The sequence below is a fragment of the Vanellus vanellus genome (genome assembly GCF_965231255.1).
Source record: "Vanellus vanellus genome assembly, chromosome: Z".
NCBI classification, from domain to species: Eukaryota; Metazoa; Chordata; class Aves; order Charadriiformes; family Charadriidae; genus Vanellus; species Vanellus vanellus.
Genome location: NC_138908.1, coordinates 66,602,351 through 66,623,559, shown reverse-complemented (window position 1 = coordinate 66,623,559; position 21,209 = coordinate 66,602,351). Strand labels below are relative to the sequence as shown.

Sequence of the window (21,209 nt, the reverse complement as noted above, 5' to 3'; positions counted from 1 at the left end):
TTTTATGATGTCAGGAACTCTGCATGAATAATATTCCAATATCTGAAGTTGTGTCTGTAGCTAATTAGCTACAATAAGTATTTAAAACATACTAGGAAGCTACATGAATACTGGGAACAAATAACAGCCAAAAAACCTACTATGGTTACTTTAAGCAATAATTAATAAGCTTATTATTTACAACATTGTACTTATAGAATCTGATTTTGTGTGATACAATTTATGCCTTTATTCAACTGATAAGAAATAAAAGTTACATCTATGCAAATTAACACCTACTCAAGAAACAGACTACCAATCTACTATGCTGTCCTGGTTTTGGGTAGAGTTAATTTTCTTACTAGCAGCTGGTATAGTTCTGCTTTGGATTTAGGATAAGAATAATGTTGATAACACACTAATGTTTTCAGTTGTTGCTAAGCAGTCAAGGAGTTGCTCAGCTTCCCACAGAAGCTGAGAGGGAGCATAGACAGGACAACTAACTCAAGTTGTTCAAAGAAATATTTCATGTCATAGACATCATGCTCAGGAGGTCGGCAAGGGGACAGGGATCAGGGATTGCTGCTCAGGGAAGGGCTGGGCATCAGTGGGTGGTGAGCAACTGCACTGTACATCACTCATTTTGTATATTCTTTTACTACTATTATTTTCTCTTCCTTTGCTGTACTATTAAACTGTCTTTATCTCAACCCAGAAATTTTACCTTTTCTTTTTCCCCCGATTCTTCTCCCTGTCCCACTGGGAGGGGCGATGGGGGAGGGGGGGTGAGCAAGTGGCTGCATGGTGTTTAGTTACTAGCTGGGGTTAAACAAAAAAATATGCTTATAAACAGAATTTTCAAGTATGGAATATTCCTGCTGACCTAACCGCAGTTAATGACAGATTTTAGCACAGATTCACCAGTTTTTATGCTGTGTCTTCTCAGCATTTATTTCTTCAGTTTGCTGTATCTGCTTCAGTATTCATTTTGGTTTTGAGATTTGGGGATGTATAGTCATTAGTTGTTCTTAATTACAATTTTAATTAATTTGGTTCAAGAATTCCCAGCTGTCAGCACTTACCAAACACAGCTTACTTGCAGTAGATTCTGTTCCTACCTATTTGTTTGGATGCACGTTCTATTACCCTTTTTCTTTTTTATGGTCCAAGATACCATTTAGGTGTTTTATTTTTACAAATCTGTTCTGTTCTTGTCGGTCTTACTCATGAAGCTCTTAGACCACAAATAATTTGAAGACTGGGAAAAAATAAGGGGAAAATGTAGCTACTAATCTTTAACACAGTAGGATATACCTTATTATGAGACTCAGATAAAGTCCTAACCTACCAGATAACCTTACTATCTAAGCACAAGGAAAAAACAGCTTTTACTAGAAGACACAATACCCATAATGGACAAATTTATATTGCCTCCAGGGAAAGCCTGACAAATCAATAAAGGCTTTGAGTCTTTATATAGATTACACATAAAACGGTAGTACACCGTTCTTCAGAAAAATATGTCCGATTTTTGTCAGTAACACATCTGTCTTCATTCAAACATGTTCTTAAGAAGTTCTGTATTAATTAATTCTATACCTACTGAACACCTGGTGAACTTAAAATACCTACTAGTAAAGCTGGGCGCAGAGAGAGAGGAAATAAAACCAACAACTCCAAATCTGTGTCAGATTTTCTTTGGATCAGATGAACAGGGTTATGCAAAGATAATTTTCCTTTTGCTTAAACACATATATATAATATGTGTATCTTTGAATAAATATTTGGGGGACAAAAGTAATATTTCTAAAACTGTCCCAAAATTACTTTATCACAGTTATAGAGTCAGAAAATTTCAACATGCAACAATAAGAAAACTCATAGGTGAGGAACTATGACCTGGAAGAGGGTTGGGTTGGGGTTTTTTTTTGTCTTTTTTCTAGTGTTAAAACATGAGATTGGAGTACTAACTCTGAGTTTTTAATGAGCAACACAAGTCCATCTACTTTAGTTTCCATATCAGTACAATTAATATCCTCCATTTTAACTTTTGAACTGCCAAAGACCTGCCCAAACAATATCAGAAAGTCACTGTACATATATTGTAACTGTTAAGAGTACACAAATCAAGAAAAAACAATTAACTCCTGCTACTTAGTAAATCACATAAATCCTCACAAAGTTTCTTCTTTTTTTTTTTTTTTTTCTCTTTTTTTGCCTGTCAGGAAACATCATGCTAGCCTTCAAAGATTTCTGGCACTATTTTCTACAGTCTTTTTATCCTAGAAATAAGAATACACATTAATTTGTGAGTTTAATGCTAGTCACACAAGATATATCACTATGAACTTTTAATAGCATTTTTGAGTACCTACCTTCCCACAGAACATAGTGCTTTACATGTGTAACTTGGTTTTCTGCTCAAGTTTTCGAGGTCATAGAGTACAATAACACCATCTGATCCACCAGATAACATGCTGAAAAGTGTTAATAAAGCACAAAAGTTACAACACACACAATCTCAATATGCTCAATATAAAGGAGTGTTCGGCGAGAAAATAAATCCATACTATCAAAACACAGGGAAGTATTCATATATGTTTTTACGAACTAAAGTATGTACTTACTATCTTCCCTCAACAGGCTCAATATCCAGGGTGTTGATACCACTCCCATGTATTCTTTCCACATCTCTATCTTTATTTAATTCCAAACTTAGAACCCTTAAAACAACAATAACAACAACAAAAAAAGAAAAACAGAGATATGAAGAACGGGGACAACAGAATTGTAGAACATTACTATGTAGTTCTGAACACCTCAAATCCTAGTTTTGCACTTCCTCAATGCATGTAACCTATCCCTGTTGTTTTTTGCAAAACTAGACTTGCAGACATGATACAGGGCTGGAAAATTGTGAAATTGGCAGAAAAAATATTTTATTCTTTATGTTGTTTGGAAGGTAAGAGAGAAATAAATATGTAAAATGCAGTCAAAGAAATAGCAAAACTACATTTGGGGTCAAAATGTGAAACAAAAACCTGTATTTAATTTGAAAACACTGAGTAAAAGAAACATTAAGAGCAGTTACTTTGAAGCTTCATTATGTACCATCCTTCCGAGCTCCATCCTACTTGGAACTATGGACACCTAGTGGACAGATTAATTTCGTTTAATAAATTACAGTATTTCCTTTAAGGAAATAACATATATGTGTTATGTTTTCTGTAACATTAAACAAAACCTCGGCTATCCACATGATGAACTTTCCATGGCAAACTCTTCTGAGCTGCAATGAGTATCTTGTACTACTAAGTAGTAGCCTGTATCTTTAATATGCTAATATTACACAGTAAAAAACCCAAACAGATTCTGCTTCTTTAAACCATACTACTCGATATAAAATTAGCCTTACAAGATAATCAGAGCTTCCTGTAGCACTGTTTTATAAAAGCCACTATCAACAAAAACATAACTAAGTAGATAACCGAAAAGCTGTAAGGCAGAGTGTACCTACTCAGCTTCAGTGGCAAAAACCTTGGTGTGCGAAGCTTAGGCTGTTACAGGCAGACCCCCAACAGCATGTCTGTAGGCATACGCGCTTCAAAAGCAGCAAGTCCTTTAAGCTCTTTTAAAAGATGTGAAATGTAATTATGCAAGAATTCACAGAGAATAAGACATATACAAGGTACCTAGTTTAAAACTTCTGAGCTCAAGCTTGAATTTTAGTGAAGCAATAAATCCCCCTAAGGAAATGTTTTCAAACATATGACTTTAAAATGTAGTTATAAATACAATCTACTGAAGACTACATATTATTTCTTTTTAAAGTCAAAATTAAAATATCGAGGAAGGGAAATGTCAGGTAGACAGTTGTCCAAGTAACGTAAATTCTACCCACTGTGCTTCCATTCTTAACACCAAATGCTGCATGAGTGCTGAGGGCACAGAAAGGACATGACTGTGTTGTCAAAATGCACACAGAAAGGAGCTGCCCAAATCATCAAAATTAATTTCAATTTTAAACAGATTCTTTTTACAATGGTACAGCCCCAAAAGCTGTAAATCACCAACGCAAATCGTTCCTGCTCATGGAGCTGCATGAGCAACTGAACTGAGGTTGGCTTTATCTAGAAAAACAGCTGCAAAACCGAACATATGATAATGAACAAATATTATCACATTATAAGCTTTAGCAGGAATCTTAATAAGCCTCTCTACACAGTCATCACTTTCCACAACAGCTGTTGGGAACCTAACAAAACCCCTGCATCTGATTCTTCTGCAACCTGACAAGAGACCAAGTCTGGAAAGATGGAGGCCAAACTGATGCGGGCAGGCAAGCACCACATAAATTTTGTTTCCTCACGAAGCAGAGCATAGCCACACGCAAACTGGAACGCCTGATGAAACCGCTAGAATAGCGAGGGCAGTGACACCGAGATACAGGTTATTGCGCTGGGCCCACTCAGCCCACCCCAGGGCTGCTAATCCATACATGTAAACAACGACAAAAAAAAGCGAACAAAACACGGGAAGCTCCGAGATAAACCACGGCAGACACGCGGGAGCCGCTGCCATGGCGCCCAGGCCCGTCCCGCCGGCTCCTCCGCTACGGCTCCCCGCGCCCAGGTCACGCAGTGGGGCAGCGGCCGGGAAGCGCTCCGCTCTTTCGGCCGGAGCGGCAGCGAGGGCGGCCGCGGACCTCATCTCAGGCCGGCACCGCTCGGGTCGGGCGAGTGCTCTCGACAGGACGGAGCCAGGGGCTGCTGCCGCCACCTCGCCGGCCTGAAGCGGCCGCTCCGGGGCCTCCCCGCGCAGCGCAGCCCCGCCCCGGTCCGATCCCGGCTCCCCACCGGTCCCCGCTACCTCCGGGTGGACTCGGCCCGGCGCAGCCGCACTGGATCGTCGAGCCCGGCCTGACGAGCCGAAATGAACCCCAACATGGCGGTCCCGTGAAGCCACTCGACATCGCTCCGCCATCTTGGGCCAGGAGCGGTCGGGATTGGCTGAGGGTCAGCCCGGTCTCCACGAATGGTGAGCGGCGTTGCTGGCATGCCCGCCGCCGGTGGGCGGGGTCAGGCAGGCATAGGGCCGCCGGTGAGCGTGGCGGTGTCCCTCGGTTGGCGGCGACCTTGGCGGCGGGAGCCGGCGGGATGAGCTGGCCCTGGCAGGCGCTGCGCGCCCTGCGCCTGCGGCTCTTCGGACCCGCTAAGGAGCTGGTGGGCACCGACCAGTTCGGCAACAAGTACTACCGGGTGCCCAAGCACGAGACGCGCGCAGGTAGGCACGGGGGCGGGGAGGGTGGTGCGGTCTGGTCTGGTCCGGCCTGGCGGCTGAAGTCGAACGGGCGCGGGGAGCCGTACGCGTACGAGCCCCCAGGCGGGTTGCCGCCGCCCTGCAGGCGCGGCCGCTGCTGCGGGGAACCTCCGTGCCCTGAGCCGCCGGCGGGGAGCGCCCAGCCCCAGCGGAGCGCGGTCCTGCGTGGTCGGCGGCGCTGTGTGCGCCCGTTCTGCGCGGCTGCCTTCGAAAAACGCGTTCAGTTTCTCGTTAGGCTGATGCTGTAATGCAAGAAAAAAACTCTAAAGCCAGTCATCAAAATATTTAGATGAGTGTAGCTGTCACCCTCTGGTAGGTAGGTAGGTAGGCAGCAATAAACAAGTTGACTCTTCCTGATAATTCAGAGCACTTCTGCATGTGTTCTTAAATGAATTCCTGCGTACACGTTCGCTGCACTCCTGAGGAAAATAGTTTTCTAGGTTTCAGCCTGTATTCCAGGGGCCTGGGCACTCTTACAGCATGTCCTCACATCATTCTCTGTAGATGCTATGCCTGTGCTGCACAGCTACGTATAATTTTTTGAAGGCAGCTTCCCTGAAGGTGTCTAGGTGCACATGCTATAACATTTTACAGTCCCGTTTCCTCTCCCTGCACAGGCTTGTTTACCTGCTTGCTGTACTACACGTGTATGACCGAATCAACTAGGAGCACCCCCAGGCTATGGAGACTTTCTACTCGATATTCTTCAGAGTACCAGAAGAAACAGAAAGTCTGAAAATCTGGGGCTCTGTAGTCAGTTAAGTTAGTGACTCCCTCTTAGCAAGGGAGGGAAGGGGCACACACCTTCCTTTCAGAAACATGTAATGTCTTCTGCAGTTATTTTGCCTTCAGAGCAATTCCCCTGACCTGTTTTGCTGTGCAACTTCATGATCAACTGGCAGTGACTTAAATCAGGTCTGCTCAAACAAGTATTTTGGAAGATGTGAGCACCCTTTTGTCAGCAGTGTGCTTTTTCTCTGGGTTAACATGACAGTGTAGCACTTCCAGACTTTCTGCATCTTCCTTTCAGCTTTTGATCTTCTCACTGTTGGGGTTCTTGGTGACTTTGAGGGGTGTACAAAAAGTACACCCCTCAGTAAAGTCTTTTAGCATACAGGAACCAGTAAAAGCTATAGTCAAATTTCTTCTGTGTGATTGCTGTCATGTCAGTCCTTATTTACCAGTAAAAATGACTTGTTTTATCAGAAATACTGGCAGTTTTTTTTTCTCAATATTTGAATTTATGCTGGCATGCCTTTCACAGTGAAAGCACTCTGCTGAAACTTTAAGGCTGAGCTCTGTATTTAGAACTTAATTATATGATAGTTGTAGTGCCAGTAAGAGGGCATGGAAGGTGGGATATAGCTATTTAACTTAGCAGGAGTACAGTAGAAGAGGCTTTTAAAGTTAGTAATGAATCAAAATAGCTGTCTCTAAGAGTATATCGTGGTAGCCTTTATGTTTCCTGTTTTTTCTTTAGATGAACTGTAGGAATAGGGTGTAACACTTCAGAGGTGAAGTTGCACTGATTTGCTTTGAGCAGGGAGGGCTGGCTTTTAAATGCTCTGCAGTTGCAATTCTGGCTGAAGTCAGTGAGAACAGCACTTCTGTAAACCTTAAGGCACATTAAGCCTATTTTAGGGGTACAGATGACACAATGCAGGTCTACTGAGTTATCACTACTCCACTGTTACTGGACTTTCTCATTCTTCCATTTGTCTTACTTTCTTTGTCTTGATAGGTTAAAAATTCTGCACCACCAGCTTGCACTTAGGCAATGTTTTACTGCCACCAAAAGGGAGAGATCATCTCTTCCACCTATTTTCTCACTGCTGTTATCTTTTCGTTGTCCTTTATTTGACTTTTCTGTGGAAAATTTTAATAGAAAAATGGATTAAAATGACTTGACAATAAATTGCAAGCTAGAACTGGCACAGAAGTGGGAATGAATAGGATGAGCTGTTAGATAGCAAAAGGTTATACAAGATGTCTTGAAAGAAGTGAAGAGCTAGAACTTCTACAGATTCTCTAGTATTTCCTAACCATATTCACCTCAGTTTTCCTCTGCCTTCTATTAGTTTGCTATTAACCTTTAATTTCCTCTGATGCATATTATCTGGGAAAAGTCGTGTATTAAAAAAAAATAATAAGAAAAAAATGTCTGGCAAAGGGCTAATGTTTTATTCACTCTTCCCGTGCTTCTCTTCCATCTTTGTAATGAAAGTAAGGGGAGAGTTATTGTAATTTAGCTTTACAAAGTGAAATTTGAGATACGCAGAAGTAATACCACATCTTTGATAAATGTGTGAATTCACAGTCAGTTCATTCTCCCTTATTGTCCTTTTTTATGTAACTAGAGAACAGGAGAGTGCATATGAAAAATACTACCACTGCAATTCTGTGTGGAAATACTACTTTTGAAAGTCCTGTTTTCTATTTAATTTACTGATGTGTGTTTGACACTGTGCACTAGCTGTGGCTTAAAACCTAACCCTTCAGGATCAGCAGAATGAAAGAACTCTGAGAGTAAGTAAGACTTCCCCACACAAAGAAGAAATGGATGGTGACACTTTTTCCATGAATGTGTTCAAACTTTTCTTTTTATTCTGTTGATTTGTTCTCTGTTATATTAATTGATGGAACTCAACTGTTACAGTCAGACATGTTTGACCATGGAATGCGGGATTTAACAGTCACTAAGGAGGGAGGGAAAAAAGTAGAATGAAAACAGCTTACTTCAGGAAAACGGGCCTCAATAAATTCAGAAAACAGATTGGAGAGATCCTGTGAATGTCTAAGAAGAATAAGTGAAAAGGTATGGAGGACAATTCATGTCTACAACTGTTAAAGGCCCAAGTACAAATTACCCTAATGTGAATAAAGGCTAAGAAGCATAGCAATAAATTAAGCTGGCTAAATAATGATTTCTTCATGACCTCAAGGGACAAAACCCCTCCATGAATCAGGTTAACTGGCATGGGTGCTGGAAAAATAGAGGAACAAGTAATAACGTCTAAGTAGTGAGTGAAAACTGATGTGAAGTTGGTTTGACAAGATAGGTTCTTATGCAAATTGTTTGCTGAGTGGACAATACTTTGTTTTTTAGACCTTTTTGTGTGCAAAATTTAAGACTCTGGGTTATGAATTTGCATAGCAGGTTGGAAACTGTTGTTGGAATAGTCAGAAGTGTTAGCCTGTCAGCTGGAGGGGAGTATCCAGAGGGATCCACCAGCTGGCTGTCAAAGTTCAGGGCTACTCAAAGTTTTTATTAGTGATTTGGATGAAGAACATGTATTTTTATTACATTCACTGGTCAAACTCTGCAGGAGGAAACTGGGAGTAGCTGTGACCATCTTATGGCAGATAACTGTCATACGATTCAACGGGGGGATCAGCTGGGATGAAGCCACGCTTTTTTCTAAACAAAAAGCATATAATTTAGTGGTTAAAGGTGTCTGAGAACATGGATCTACACAACTAACTAATTTTCTGTAGAACAGCATCTATTGTATTAATACTGTTATAAATTTAATTTCTGTGTTCTTTTAATTTGGATACCCATTTTCTTCCTCCATTTGCAACTTACAGACCACTTTCCACTTTCCTTGCAAATCAGAAATCCTCATGAGTGTTTACGATTATTATTTTAAGATATACTCTTCTCTGAACCTAGCCAGCCTCTTGTGGCAGTCCCTTGTTACTTGGATATAGGAGGTTCTATATTCGTTAAATTTCCTCAGCCGCTGGTGACTCATTTCCATTGTAATTTATGCTTTTATTTTTGTCAATGGCAATCCTTGTGTTGTCAGCAGAGCAAAGATAACTAGGTTTGGTCTACTCCAGAGCAGCAAAGTATGCCAGTCCTCCTTCACATTTGTATTACCTTGTGGCTGAGGAGAAGTCAGCTCATTCTGTTGCGAGGGAAGTGTTCACAGGTGGTTACACCCACTGCCTTGAGTGGTGGTAACTAACTTGCTCTCACCTTACAACATTTTTGAAGAGCATCCTGTGCTGGTCATACTTGTATACAAGAGGGTCACACCAGGACTTGTGGGCTTTTAAAACTTGTGAAGAAGTTTAAAGATACAGGACGGGGAAGGAAATTTATTTTAGTATGTAGAAACTAAAATGTACACATGCAGAAAATTTCTGAAGCTCCGTTTTTAAAGAAATAAGGAATTTAAAAGTGCTGAGGAAGCAATGCTCTCTTTTTTGAGTGTTGGAGAGCATTATTTGTTGTACATTAGGGAATTCTGCAGCATATCTTACCCTGTGTCCTATTCATATAGACAACAGCACTGGAAGGAAAATGAGTTGTAGAGGAGCCCTTGTAGAGACACTCAGCTGTTGTTTACAGGTTCCACTGTAAGGTCACTGCAGTGTGTCTGCAGCATGCTTTGCTGTCCTCTAGATTTGAGGAGGACTGAGTACCTCTAGCACAGTGCCGGGCCTGATGTGGCTTATCCCTTTGTACTGTACTCGAGCAAATAAGCTCTTGCAGAAAGAGAGCGCAGAACAGACAGGTGCTGCTTTCTTTTTCATGTCTTAGACATGGTAAGTCTATCAGGACCAGGCTGGGCTTTGTTTCAGGCCAGCAGGGAGATCCCACCTTCAGCTAGAGGTGAGAATGGATGGCATAGGTAGTCTTATTGTGCTTCAAGTAAAAGCTGGCTGACAATTTTCTCTTGGCCTGCTTTTGTGCTTTAGAATAGAAATACATGGAGCCTATAATGCAAAGAATTCATGTTTAGTTTCTTTCAGCTGTAAATTGCTCTCTCTTACACTCAATCCAGGGTCCAGGATGCTCTTTGACTGTGGGGCCTTGTCTATATCAGTAAGGAGTAGTAGGAGCAGATTGGTGGATCCAAGTGGCAGATGTTGAGTTTCCTCACATCTCCATTGTGTGTGATTCAGAGAGTTTACTTCAGATTAAATGTGGTCTACTTCCTAGGACTGAATGTCTACAATACATGTAGTTTGTAGGTCTCAAAAAGGAAAAAAAGTGTTAGGTAAATGCTGCAGATGTGGCTTTCATATTGCCTTGGCATCTAATACCCTGTTAATTTTTGAAATGTTTTGTAAGTGAGGATTTCTTCTTAAAAAAAAAAAAGGCAAGTTATGCACACAAACTACTTTGACATCCAAATCAGTGTGTGGTAAATGAAGGCAGTACAGGATTTACTACAAAACCACACTTGCTTTGAATCAGGTTGCTACTGTAGACATAGTCTCACAAATAACCTAAACTCTGGGATGTCCAGGTCAAACTCAAGATGTAGCAACTCTACCTTGAGACCACCTTTACCTGTTTGTAGTCACAGGAAAGTTATCTTGCATTCCTTATTTTGACTGTCTCTGAATAACTGATTTATTAGAAGAAGAGCTAGCAACTTGAATGTATTTCATTGTGATGTTGGGAATCATTGTGGAGATTTAAGCAGTGGCATCAGCTGTCAGTGACGTGCAAAGGTGCCGATTTTAACAGGTGGTTTGCCTTGTTTTAAAAAGGTCTAATGAATAATGGCAAAAAGATAAGAGCTTGTGAGGGTATCGTAGTTCTCCTGGGTGAATACAGAAAGGATTGACAGTTTGGAGAAGAAAGGAAGGAAAATGTAAATCTGAACTGTTTGAGTCTGGTTGCGTTAATACTCTTGAAAGAGAGAAAGTGAACATTGAAAGTCCCTAGACTGTAGGAATAAGAAGTTAGTAGATTCAGTAAAGAAAGTAATTGCTAGAAATAGAAAAGGATTTAAGAAAAATTTGAGTGTCAATACAGAGGGGAAAGACCCTGAAAAAGGAACTGTTCTGCCCACAGGAATACAAAAGAATATAAAATTGGAGTAGTTAATTTTCTGAAAACATGGAGCTTCAGACATGGTGGGACTGAAGGTATATTGTTTAGCGTTTATCAGGGACTTTTATTTTCCAGTGGGAGGAAACAGTCATCTTCAAAATCAAGTCAAATCTTCAACACTACGGTAAGGTGGGCTCATTTGGAAGAAAAGATGAGTCTGTACTTAATGACATTCTGCAAGTGGTATTTTTTTACAAGATTACCTTAAAGTGATGACAGTGATTAAATAGTACAACTGTACCCTGCTTGTCATGAGAGGAACATCCAGCACAATTCATTAACTCTGAGATGACTCTTCAGTTGCCAGTCCTGAAACTGGATGTGATAGAGGATGGGAATAGACAGTTGGGTAGTGGTGATTGATGACTCATTTCAGTATCTTAGACAAGTATTTCACTAAACAGACTAGATTTATCAATGTAATGCATTTATTTTTCTTATTGTTTAACACCCTGTCAGGGCATTGCCATAGCTTTGCTACGTGATGAATTGTTCTTGCTGCAGAACATGGAGTGATACTTTAAATGTTCATTTTTTTTTTTTAACCACAAACAAATTCCTCATACAGTTTATACATTTATTATAGCAAAATATATCTTACAGGTAATAGCTGATTCCATTTTCCATTGAAAATAATTTATAAAGATTCTTAATAGCCAACTTATTAAAAAATGCAGGAAGATAAAAGGCACTAAATATTTAAGATCTGGCATATGCTTTTCATCTTTTCTAAAGGTTCATTAATGAGCAGCTTATACTTAAACTTTTCAATATCTTCATTTGTACCCTCATCTATTATAGTGACTAAGACTTAAAATGAGTGCTTTTTGAAATACTAGTAAATGCACGTTTTTATAAGAACAGTAGATTGGCAACAAGAGGGTAGTTTCTTTAAAAGATTATGTATCAGTGCTAAAAGCATGGCTCAAGTTTTAAGGTTCCCTTTGGGGAAACAGCAGTCAGGTTTAACTTGATTTGGAGCTGTAGTTTACCAGGAACATCTGGAACAAGCCTGAAGCGTTCTGTATTCCACAGGGTTTTATATGTGGCGTAAACTCTGCATTAGGGTGCATGTGTGGCCTGAACCTGTGATGATATGAGCTTTAAGAAGGAAACTGGCAAGCTAAACATGTTTCTCAGTACTCTTATAAATACCATCTGAAACAGAAGTGGCATTACCAAGTTTCAGTTATAAATTTTGTTGCTAATAATTGAGTGTAAGCACTGACTTCTGTGGGAAACATTTTGTTCATGTGAAATAACCACTCATGTTCGCATAAAAGGCTTGTATTTTGTGAACTCCTTTCTCAACAAACCAGAAATGTGCAAATAAGAATCTGTATAAGGAAAAGACACCAAGTGATCAATTGTGTGAAGCATGTAGGATGTCCTAAATCTTATTGAATCCAGACCTCAATAGAAATATGTAAATTTTTTATGAAAGTCAGAAAAAAATACAATTCTGTTGAGATTAAAGGAATCATCTGTGATTTTATTGCTGCTTGTTTTCTGTTTTTGAGAGTGGCCTGTTGCCTTCGTGTGCATCAGAAGTGTAGAGTAGAATTTCTACTTTTCTTCAAAATTTGCTATAAAATAAAAAATAAAATAAAATTCAGACTAGACTGAAACATTCCTGTAATGCTTTATAGTGAATAGGGTAGAGTGGAAGGAACAACAGCATATCTTCTGAGGTTAGAGCTATGGTTTTCTTTTGGCTCCAAGTTTTACCTTTCTCACTAACAGAAGTGAAGTCTGAGGAAGAGGCAGAAACTGGTTCTGATTGTATGAAGCGTTTGTAAACTGATTATCAAGTGCTGTGGATAATTGTACAGAATATTGCTGAACATTAAAAAAAGTTTTGCAAGCTAGTTTTTTCAAGCATTGGTGGAAAGCTGATAAACTCATTTCAGTTTTACATGGCTAATGTAAAGATACTAAGGAAACACAGAATTTGAATTTTGATTAATGAATACAAAACCAAATGTTAAAAGACCAAATTATTTTGGATTTGAAAATAAGTGTATTGGGAAAGTGTTGTGTTTTTTTTTTTTTTTTTCCGCAGAGGGAGTTTTTATCCAGCTACATTCTCCCGCACCCAGTAGTAGTTGGCAATTACAGGTTTGTCCAGATGGTGGCAACGTTGTCTCAGAAACAGTGCATTACTGACAGCTTGATGAATATTACTTTCGGGTGAGACTACGTAACAGAAAAACCTAGCTCTAAAATAACTGTATGTATGTGTGTTTGTACAGAAATAAAACTTGTATTGCAGACTGCCAGCTTCTAGGACAGTGATTCTGGAATGACAAAATAGTTTTTCAGTCTGGGTGATACATCATGCAGCAAAGCAATTACGCTGTGAAGAGCTCACTGCAGATTATAAAAGCATTAATATTTGAAAAACAGTGTTTGGGTGCAGTGATATGTTTTACTTCAGCTGCCAGAAGTGAATTGGCAACAGGCAAGGTATGTTAATCTCGCTGACTTGAAAACCAGGAGTAGCAATAAGTGGTCATACGGACAAGCAGTAATTTGCATGTTATCTGGTGCTATGGCCAGGTTTGATCTTCAGTGGGTATATTGATATTAAACTGAGATGCTGATCTTGTTGAATTTTGCCTGCTAGTATTAAGTTTCATATACTGTACACTTGTTACTTTTAATTATTATGTGTTTTGTTTGAGAACCTGTTTTGATTCTTTCAGTAGAGGTATGTGGGGAGATGATGGTTTAGGTTTGGGGTTGGCTTTTTTTGAGGTATGTTTGGCCTAAAAATCAGATAGTAAAAAAAAAAATAATTACATTTTCTTGTGTTAACAGCTTTCTTCTACTGTGTCGAGAGAAAGAAACAGTGTAGTACTGGACAGATATGTTTTTTTAATAGGTGGGAAAAGCTAACTTTATTAATTATGCTGATTTAAACAGTGGCCACTTGCAGTGTTCAAAATCACAGCCTTTTTTGTCATTGTTACAAACACGTTTCATTAGACATACCTTTTCTAAGAGTTAAAATAACTATAGGATACCTGTGCTGTCTTCATGAAGTTGCTTGCACTTTGTTTTCCTACCTGTATATCAAAAAGTGTTTTGACTTACCACTACATCAATCCATTGTAAGTTAGTACAGGTGAGCCTGTTGTGTGTTCGCAGTGGCAGAAGGAGGACAAGTTGTCCGAAAAACAGAGTTTTGGTGCTTTCCTGTGAAACTGTCAGTCATATTTCATCCTTGGAACATGATCACTAGAGCTGAGTGTGTTGCAGACATGATCATTATCAATCAGGACATTGGCATATCATCATATCTACTTTATGGCTAGATTCTATTGCTTTTAGTTTTATTATCCTGAAATACAAGGGGAATTCAACTTATTTTTCTGGTTCCAGAGGAGGAAAACGGTCAATCATTAATATGTATAAGAAGAACGAATCACATACTTTATACAAAGCTTTAGGGTTTGAAATTGTATTGGCAAACTAAAGAACAGATTTAACATAGAAGAATCTTGAAGTGTGTACAGCTGGTACAGGAAACGTTTTTTTAATATGTCTGTATAATTAATTTCAGGTCATTTATATGAATTTGGGTTAACAAGATTGTAAATACTGTCCAAATGCTTTGTTAATTGTGATTGTCATATGAAAATTTTTGATGTCCACTTTTGCTGGTACCTTATTTGATATATTTTTTTTAGAAACTGTTTATTACTGTAAAATGACTAGAAAGAAAATAAGACCATTTAAATAAAAGTGGTGGGACTACATTATTATTTTTAAAAAAGGTAGACTAGGAGGATAAAGAGCTGAACAAAAGAGTGCAGTTGAGAAACCATAGTAAAAGAGAGGTTAAATAAAAGGAGCTGAGGAAGGTTGGCATGCTACCCTGTGGGCCACTGTAACCTTTTCAGTTTCTCCTGAAGAATAGAGAAGGTAGTAAGGAATTAGGTTTTTCTGCTTTGTACAATAAGGTTTTTTTGTGTTCTGTATAGATCTTTAAAATACCAAATAAAGTTTCTGTTGTAAGAGGCTTGATCGTTTTAAGGTCAGATTTGCAGAGATAAGAACTGCTTTGCTTTGAGGAGAAGGAAGAATCTGTTTCATGCTCTGCCTCTGGGTATAGGAGTTGCACCGAAAGGAAGAACACCTAAAAATGAGTGTGATGGGTTGAGGAAATGAAAATGATGAAATAGGGAGGTAAGATCTTAATTTCTACATGTTCCTTGTTTATGGCCATGTGCGTATGAAATGCACTGTGTTATCATTTGATCGTTCTTGAAGCAAGGACTAATTTGACTAGCATTCTCCATCTAGATGATCTGGAGGCACAATCAATGGGAACTGCAGTCAGTGTGAAATTTGCTTCTGATGAGGAGAGGTCAAGAAAGGATGGATTCTGGCAGATTTCTGCAGGCAGTGGTCAGTGTGAAAATGTCACAAGCTTTGGAACTCATGAAGCACATGGACTGATTGATGTTTTGTACCTGTAAGAGGGATATTGAACTTGGGGATGATGAAAAGTTGGTCCATAAATCTGCAACCAGAAAAGTAGAATGGAAAGATGTATAGCGCTATGCAACAGGATGTCCAGAGCAAAGCCTGAGGAGCACCCTGAAGATTCTGCATACAGCAGGCTTCAATCTAGCAGATACCCAGAGAGAAAGTGAAAATGGATCTCAGTGAATGACATCACCTCAGCCAAAAATGTCATTGATTATACTAGTTAATAGAGAGAATGGGGGAGCACAATTGTTTAAGTGTCCATTGCTTACGTGTCATCAGTATTTGTACAGGGGTGTTCTTTGGAAGCATATTGGAAGAAAATGCCTGTTTGGCAAATTGGTGCTTCTGCCATCTAGTAGCCTGTCTATGTTGGCTTGAGTTTTATTTCAGTCTTGCAGCAGAACTTCCTATAGTGCAGAATTTCCAAACACCATAGTTTTTTAAGCAACTAAGACTTCCCATATTCTCAATAGTAGCTATATATTGCCACCAGTTGTTTATTTGCTTCTCAGTAAGAAGGTGGCAAAAAGGTCCAGGACATAAATTGAGGCTTTTCTTCCATTGCTATGGAATAATTGTTTGTCTTTTACTGAGGAGTCTTAATTTAAGAAGATCTAATGAGGCAGCTTAGAATAGTAGAACTTTACCAGTGTTTCCCAGCTTTGCAGTCCTGGCCGCTCCTTTTTCACCCTTGTCCATAAACAGTATTCATATTTTTTCTGCTTTTTGCTTAGTGCATAGCAGTGACTCATTCACATGGTCAAGAATGCTCAAATTTAACAGTTGTAACGGGAAGATGTACCATGAAGTGAAGAAATTAAGATAAATTAATTGAGCTCAATTGCTCCTTCATATTTTGTTGTGTAGAAAATTAAATGCATCTCCCACCCCCATTTGGTCTGTTGTATTATTTATCATGTTTTGCTTTCTGGATCAGTATGCACCATCCCAACGGTGGATGGCAGCCAAGGTGGGGTTCTGCCTGAAGCAGGGGAGGAATTCATTCAGGAGCATAGTTCATGTTTGATTAGTATAAAGGTTAATCAGGTAGGTTGATAATTACATTTACTACTGCACTGTTAAACTTCAGTGGGCTGAACTGTTAGTATTGTTTCTCTGAAGGTATGGAGTGTAAGAGAGGAACCGAACACCATCTTAATTCGGCTTCACCAGTAGAATAAATTGGCATTCAGAGAAGACTTCCTTTTGTAGCCTGCTGGGTGATTAGGTTACGAGCAAGGGGGAAATAAAGTTTGCAGTCATGCAGAGTGGCAAAATCTGTCTCTTCCAGTAGGATTGCAGGCAGTTATTTCAAGCAGATGAATCCAGTAATAAGGTACTAAAGGAACACTTGTTTTGCTCCCATGACCAAATGGATCACAAAAGATTTAGGTTTGTGTGTTTTTTGTTTGTTTTTTTTTTTTTTTTTAAAGAAATGTAAAGAAATTTGGAAGGCACAGCTTAAAGTAGCAATGTGTGTGGAAAAAACATGGGCAATTTAAAAAGACCTTGCTATCTAAAAGAACTTCAAGGTTAGTTGTTTAAGATAAGACACGTTTTTGGTAGTTCTTGTTGGGGGTGTTGTGCCATGGTTCTGGATTGTCTTTCTTCAGATATTGTCTTGGTCCTGTGCCCTTACTCAAGGTGGTCCTTGCAGCTATATTTTCAGACCAGCATGGGTCCAGGGCACAGCAAGTTCAGAGTTAGATTAATTTGTTTGTATCTAGCAGTGTTGTTCCCCTATCAACAAGCATTAATTCTGTGTTGAAAGAAATGAAAAAAAATGTAAGTCCAGTGAAGAAGAGATTCATGCTGTACAAGAGTTGTGAAAGGTTCAGGTGGAACAAGAGAGAAGCCTCAGAGCTGGTTACTACCAGGAGACTCTACAAAGACTGTTTCAATATTTAGAGTTGCTTGTTTAGCCATGAGATCTTGTCTACTTGTACTTCAGAAGTGGTGACTTTTTAGTATACTAGCTAGAAATACTAAGTGATGGTTGGTATAGTCATTACAGTATTGAAAGAAGTAAAGGTTATTTTGAACTTTAGATGAACTGATTTTCTAAAAGCTTTAAAAAAGTTTGTCCTGATGTCAACAACCTATAATTGTGGAACTATGAATGTTTCAGTTATGGTGATATGACTTTCATAAGTGGATGTAATGTATCTTTTTCTATTTTTAGTCAGTCAAGAAATGTTAGTTAATAAATTATTCCTTATTATAGCCAGACCCGTCTGTTTATGCTTTCTCTTTTACTACATCAGAGTCTTAAGAAACAGATTTTGAATGTTTTTCCCTAAGAAATGAGAATAAACTGATTCTGTTGAAGTCAATGACAGAACGTCTGTTGTCTTCCAGAATTTTACTTCTTTCTGCAATTCTTGCAAAATACCTAATGAGAGCACTCTGTATGTAAATGTCTATTTAATTTAATGCATGTGGCTTGTGTTGGTGTTTAAACTAATTTAAAAACACAAACTGTGAATACTTGATCTAAGCAATATGCTAGAAACACTGGACTCTAAAATTGCCAAGAAAACCCTGTTCATAGTTCCATTTTCTGTGAAACTACTTGGCTATAGTAAAGTTATCATCCAGGTTTATTTACATGGTAAGGTAAATCTCTGATCTGACAGTTAGTAGAAGCTAGTATTTCTGTCAAAAAAAAAAAAAAAAAAAAGGCAGAGTGGTCCTCTTCCTTCATTTGGCTGCTCATGGCTACCTTCTAACATTGACCTCTCCCTCTTTCTCACTACAAGTGTTTGTGCAGCCTGATGCTTGGTCTGTCATCTGCCTAACCTAGTGTGCCTCCTTTTTTCAGCAAGAGTAGTTACCTGGTCTGCTTCATGGCACAAGCTGTGTAAGAAAGCAAAAAGCACCCAGGGATGAGAACAAGGCAGGTCTGCTACTTTCAGTGGGTCTTCAAGCTTGAAATGCTAGTTGAACTGCTAATCCAGGTTACTATGGTGTAATTCTGAAGAATCAAGGCTGCACTGTTTATTTTTACCTATCTGTGAATAACCAGTGGAGACTTGGAAAGTACTGGTATTGTTTTTCCCAGCTCATATTTTTAATAGCATTTAGAACTTTGCCACATCTTATCATACAAAGCAAAATTCTGAATTAAACCTAGTATAGTGATTATAAAAAAATCAAAAGAGTAGCTTTAAAAATAAGTTGTGATTATCTTATGTGTCTGGGACATTTTTTTTACTCTAATACTTTTGTATCTTTAAGAATTTCTTCAGATGAAACTAAGAGTTACCCAAGTTATTAAAACGTACTTGATAATTTTGTATGGATATTTCCTCATTTAAAAAAAAAAAAAAAAATTAGCTTAGTCCATTCCTGATTTGAGAACCAAGAATACAGAATACATAAGCAAATCATGGCATTGCTTCAATGTGGTGCACCAAAATTTCCTAGGTTTTTCTTGAAATAATTAAGTGGGAAAGTGACAGGTAGCTTACGAAATCAGCTGGTTTTGTGAAATGTCTGTCATCTCAGATCAAAAAGACATGCCTTGTGAGCAGTTTCTGAGCCAGAGCTGGAAAATGGGCAGCTCCCGGGTCTGACCCAGATATGTAATAGCATGGGGTAAAGTCCAGAAAACTGGACCCAGGATTCCTTGTGAACCTGAAGGTGAAGTGGGGTTAACTCAGTTGATTCACTTAACTTTGTTGTTGCTGAAAGGGAGAGATCTTGTTCCTTCTTCACCTTCTCTCCCTCAAGCTGTCGGTAGCACTCATGAGACCTGTTGCTGCGCCAGTTTAACTCAACACAGTAGAAAAAGTTGAGCAAGTGGTCCCATGAGCTATGGAGCTGGGACAAAGGAGGAAAATGAAACCTTTGAGCTAAAAGTGGGGTGGCAGGTTGGTGACTCTGGGTGGGGGAACCGAAGAGACTTACCAGGGTAACACATCCCTCCTTGTGTAGCTTAATCGTTCAGTGTTTTTATAGGATTACCTATGAGGTTTGGATTTTTGTTTTGTGTTAGAACAAAACATGGCTCTTATATATGAGAGAGCCCAGTGGTAGTATTTGCTGAAATAAGAAAATTAGTTTCATTTGTTGTTATGATCACGGGTTTTTCGGAGGTATATTAAACAGTCTTCCAATCCTGGAAGAAGCCATTTAATGCTGCCACCAGAAGAGAATAATGCCAAATTGAGGATTTTAACAAACTTTCTATAAAGTTTGTCAGTGGAATCTCTACTAATATTTGATTTACATTCAGCTGGAACCAAGGTCTGTATGGTCTGTGCAGATCCTGTACAATGGTAAGGTAATGCTTCTGAGGAGCTCTGTCTGTGCAAGGCCAGGACTTTCCTCTGAGAGGGGAAAGGAGGTACAAAGGCCCTGTCTCCTTGGAGGTCATATTAATTTTTAGACTTTTACAACAGCCACAGTATTCCTGAGTGTGATTGACTCTGTCCGCTGAAATAGGAATATAGACAGACTCTCAAAGAGGAGTAAATAATTGTCTGGTTTTGGCTGTTCCAATGTGCAACAAGGCGGTTTGGTACAGTCCATAACTCTGACCTAATCTCTTCATGTCCTCCGAGTTTGCGTCTTCCCCTCAATAAAAGAAAGGTGGCTATTCCAAATCAGAATTAGAGGCCTTGGATGCCAAACCACAGCAGCCTACCAAAATAGTCTCATTGTACCAGAAAACCAGCAAGAAACATGCTAGTCCCATAGTTGCAAGCTAGTTGTTGTATATTTGGTTTACTTTAATAACATCGAGGCAGCTGATGAGCAGACAGTTAAAGTAAGGAACAAATATGGGTCACCTAAACACCTTGGAGCCAGCTACAGTCATACGTACAAAAGAAAGTGAGCTTCAAGCAGTAACACACCTGACCTCCCTCCTGAGTGACAGCTGTGCACAGGCTGGCTATCTGGTTTTTATGAATTGTGATGCTCTATGTATCTAAGCTTGTAGTAAGCTTATGTACAGTAACTTTTTGTATGAAGGGTCATCAAAATACCTTATAGTAATGCATCTTTGAATTATTAAAGTACATAAGGCATCAGGGCTTTCAATATAGATTACTGTCTCATGACCCAAAAAAGACTCTGCACTGAGTTTTATCACATGGTTGCATAGCTATAAATATTGTTCATTTGCCATGGGAGGGAGTCTCGTTATCACAACCAGTGTAATTCTGGGGGCAGGACAGAGAATGGGCAAACACCCGTGTTGTACTACCCAAAAGAAGATGGAGATGTCTAAGATACTATTGTGTCCACATCTAAAAGATGATTCCTTTTGGTTAAAGGGAAGAGTGTTGATAGGGCAAATCAGATCTGGCAAATCAACAAATGGCTACAGGATGGTGCCACAGCCAGGGATTTAGCTACTTAGACCATGGGACTTGCTTAGAGAAACAAGATATATTGTGGGCTGATTCATCCACTTGTCAGAGAAGGGGAAGAGCTTTTTCAGTCAGAGGCTTGCCAAGTTTGTGAAGAGGGCTTTAAACTAAAGTTGCCAGGGGAGGAGAGCCTTGATCCATCCTACTCCTACCAGTTGGATGCCAGTGCAGCAATAGATGCC

General features: G+C 39.3%; 2 protein-coding genes across 4 annotated transcripts in view; one reads left to right on the top strand and one right to left on the bottom strand.

Annotated features, from left to right (window-relative positions):
* ERCC8 (ERCC excision repair 8, CSA ubiquitin ligase complex subunit) overlaps window positions 1-4,948 on the bottom strand; it is a 30,484-nt gene extending 25,536 nt beyond the window's left edge. The window contains exons 1-3 of one of the 3 annotated variants that reach the window (XM_082497251.1): window positions 4,849-4,948; window positions 2,607-2,702; window positions 2,355-2,456 (exon numbers count right to left, since the gene is read on the bottom strand). In XM_082497251.1, the coding sequence (XP_082353377.1) occupies window positions 2,355-2,456; window positions 2,607-2,702; window positions 4,849-4,925 (275 nt within the window). In that variant the 5' untranslated portion in view covers window positions 4,926-4,948. Of the gene's footprint in view, window positions 1-2,354; window positions 2,457-2,606; window positions 2,703-3,492; window positions 3,787-4,848 lie in introns of those variants that run through there. The other 2 variants (XM_082497252.1, XM_082497253.1) reach the window with 2 other exon arrangements.
* Window positions 4,949-5,054: 106 nt separating this feature from the next.
* The window catches only part of NDUFAF2 (NADH:ubiquinone oxidoreductase complex assembly factor 2), a 72,690-nt gene continuing 56,535 nt past the window's right edge, over window positions 5,055-21,209 (top strand). The window contains exon 1 of the mRNA XM_082497899.1: window positions 5,055-5,262. Coding sequence (XP_082354025.1) covers window positions 5,136-5,262 — 127 coding nt within the window. The 5' untranslated portion in view covers window positions 5,055-5,135. The remainder of the gene's footprint in view (window positions 5,263-21,209) is intronic.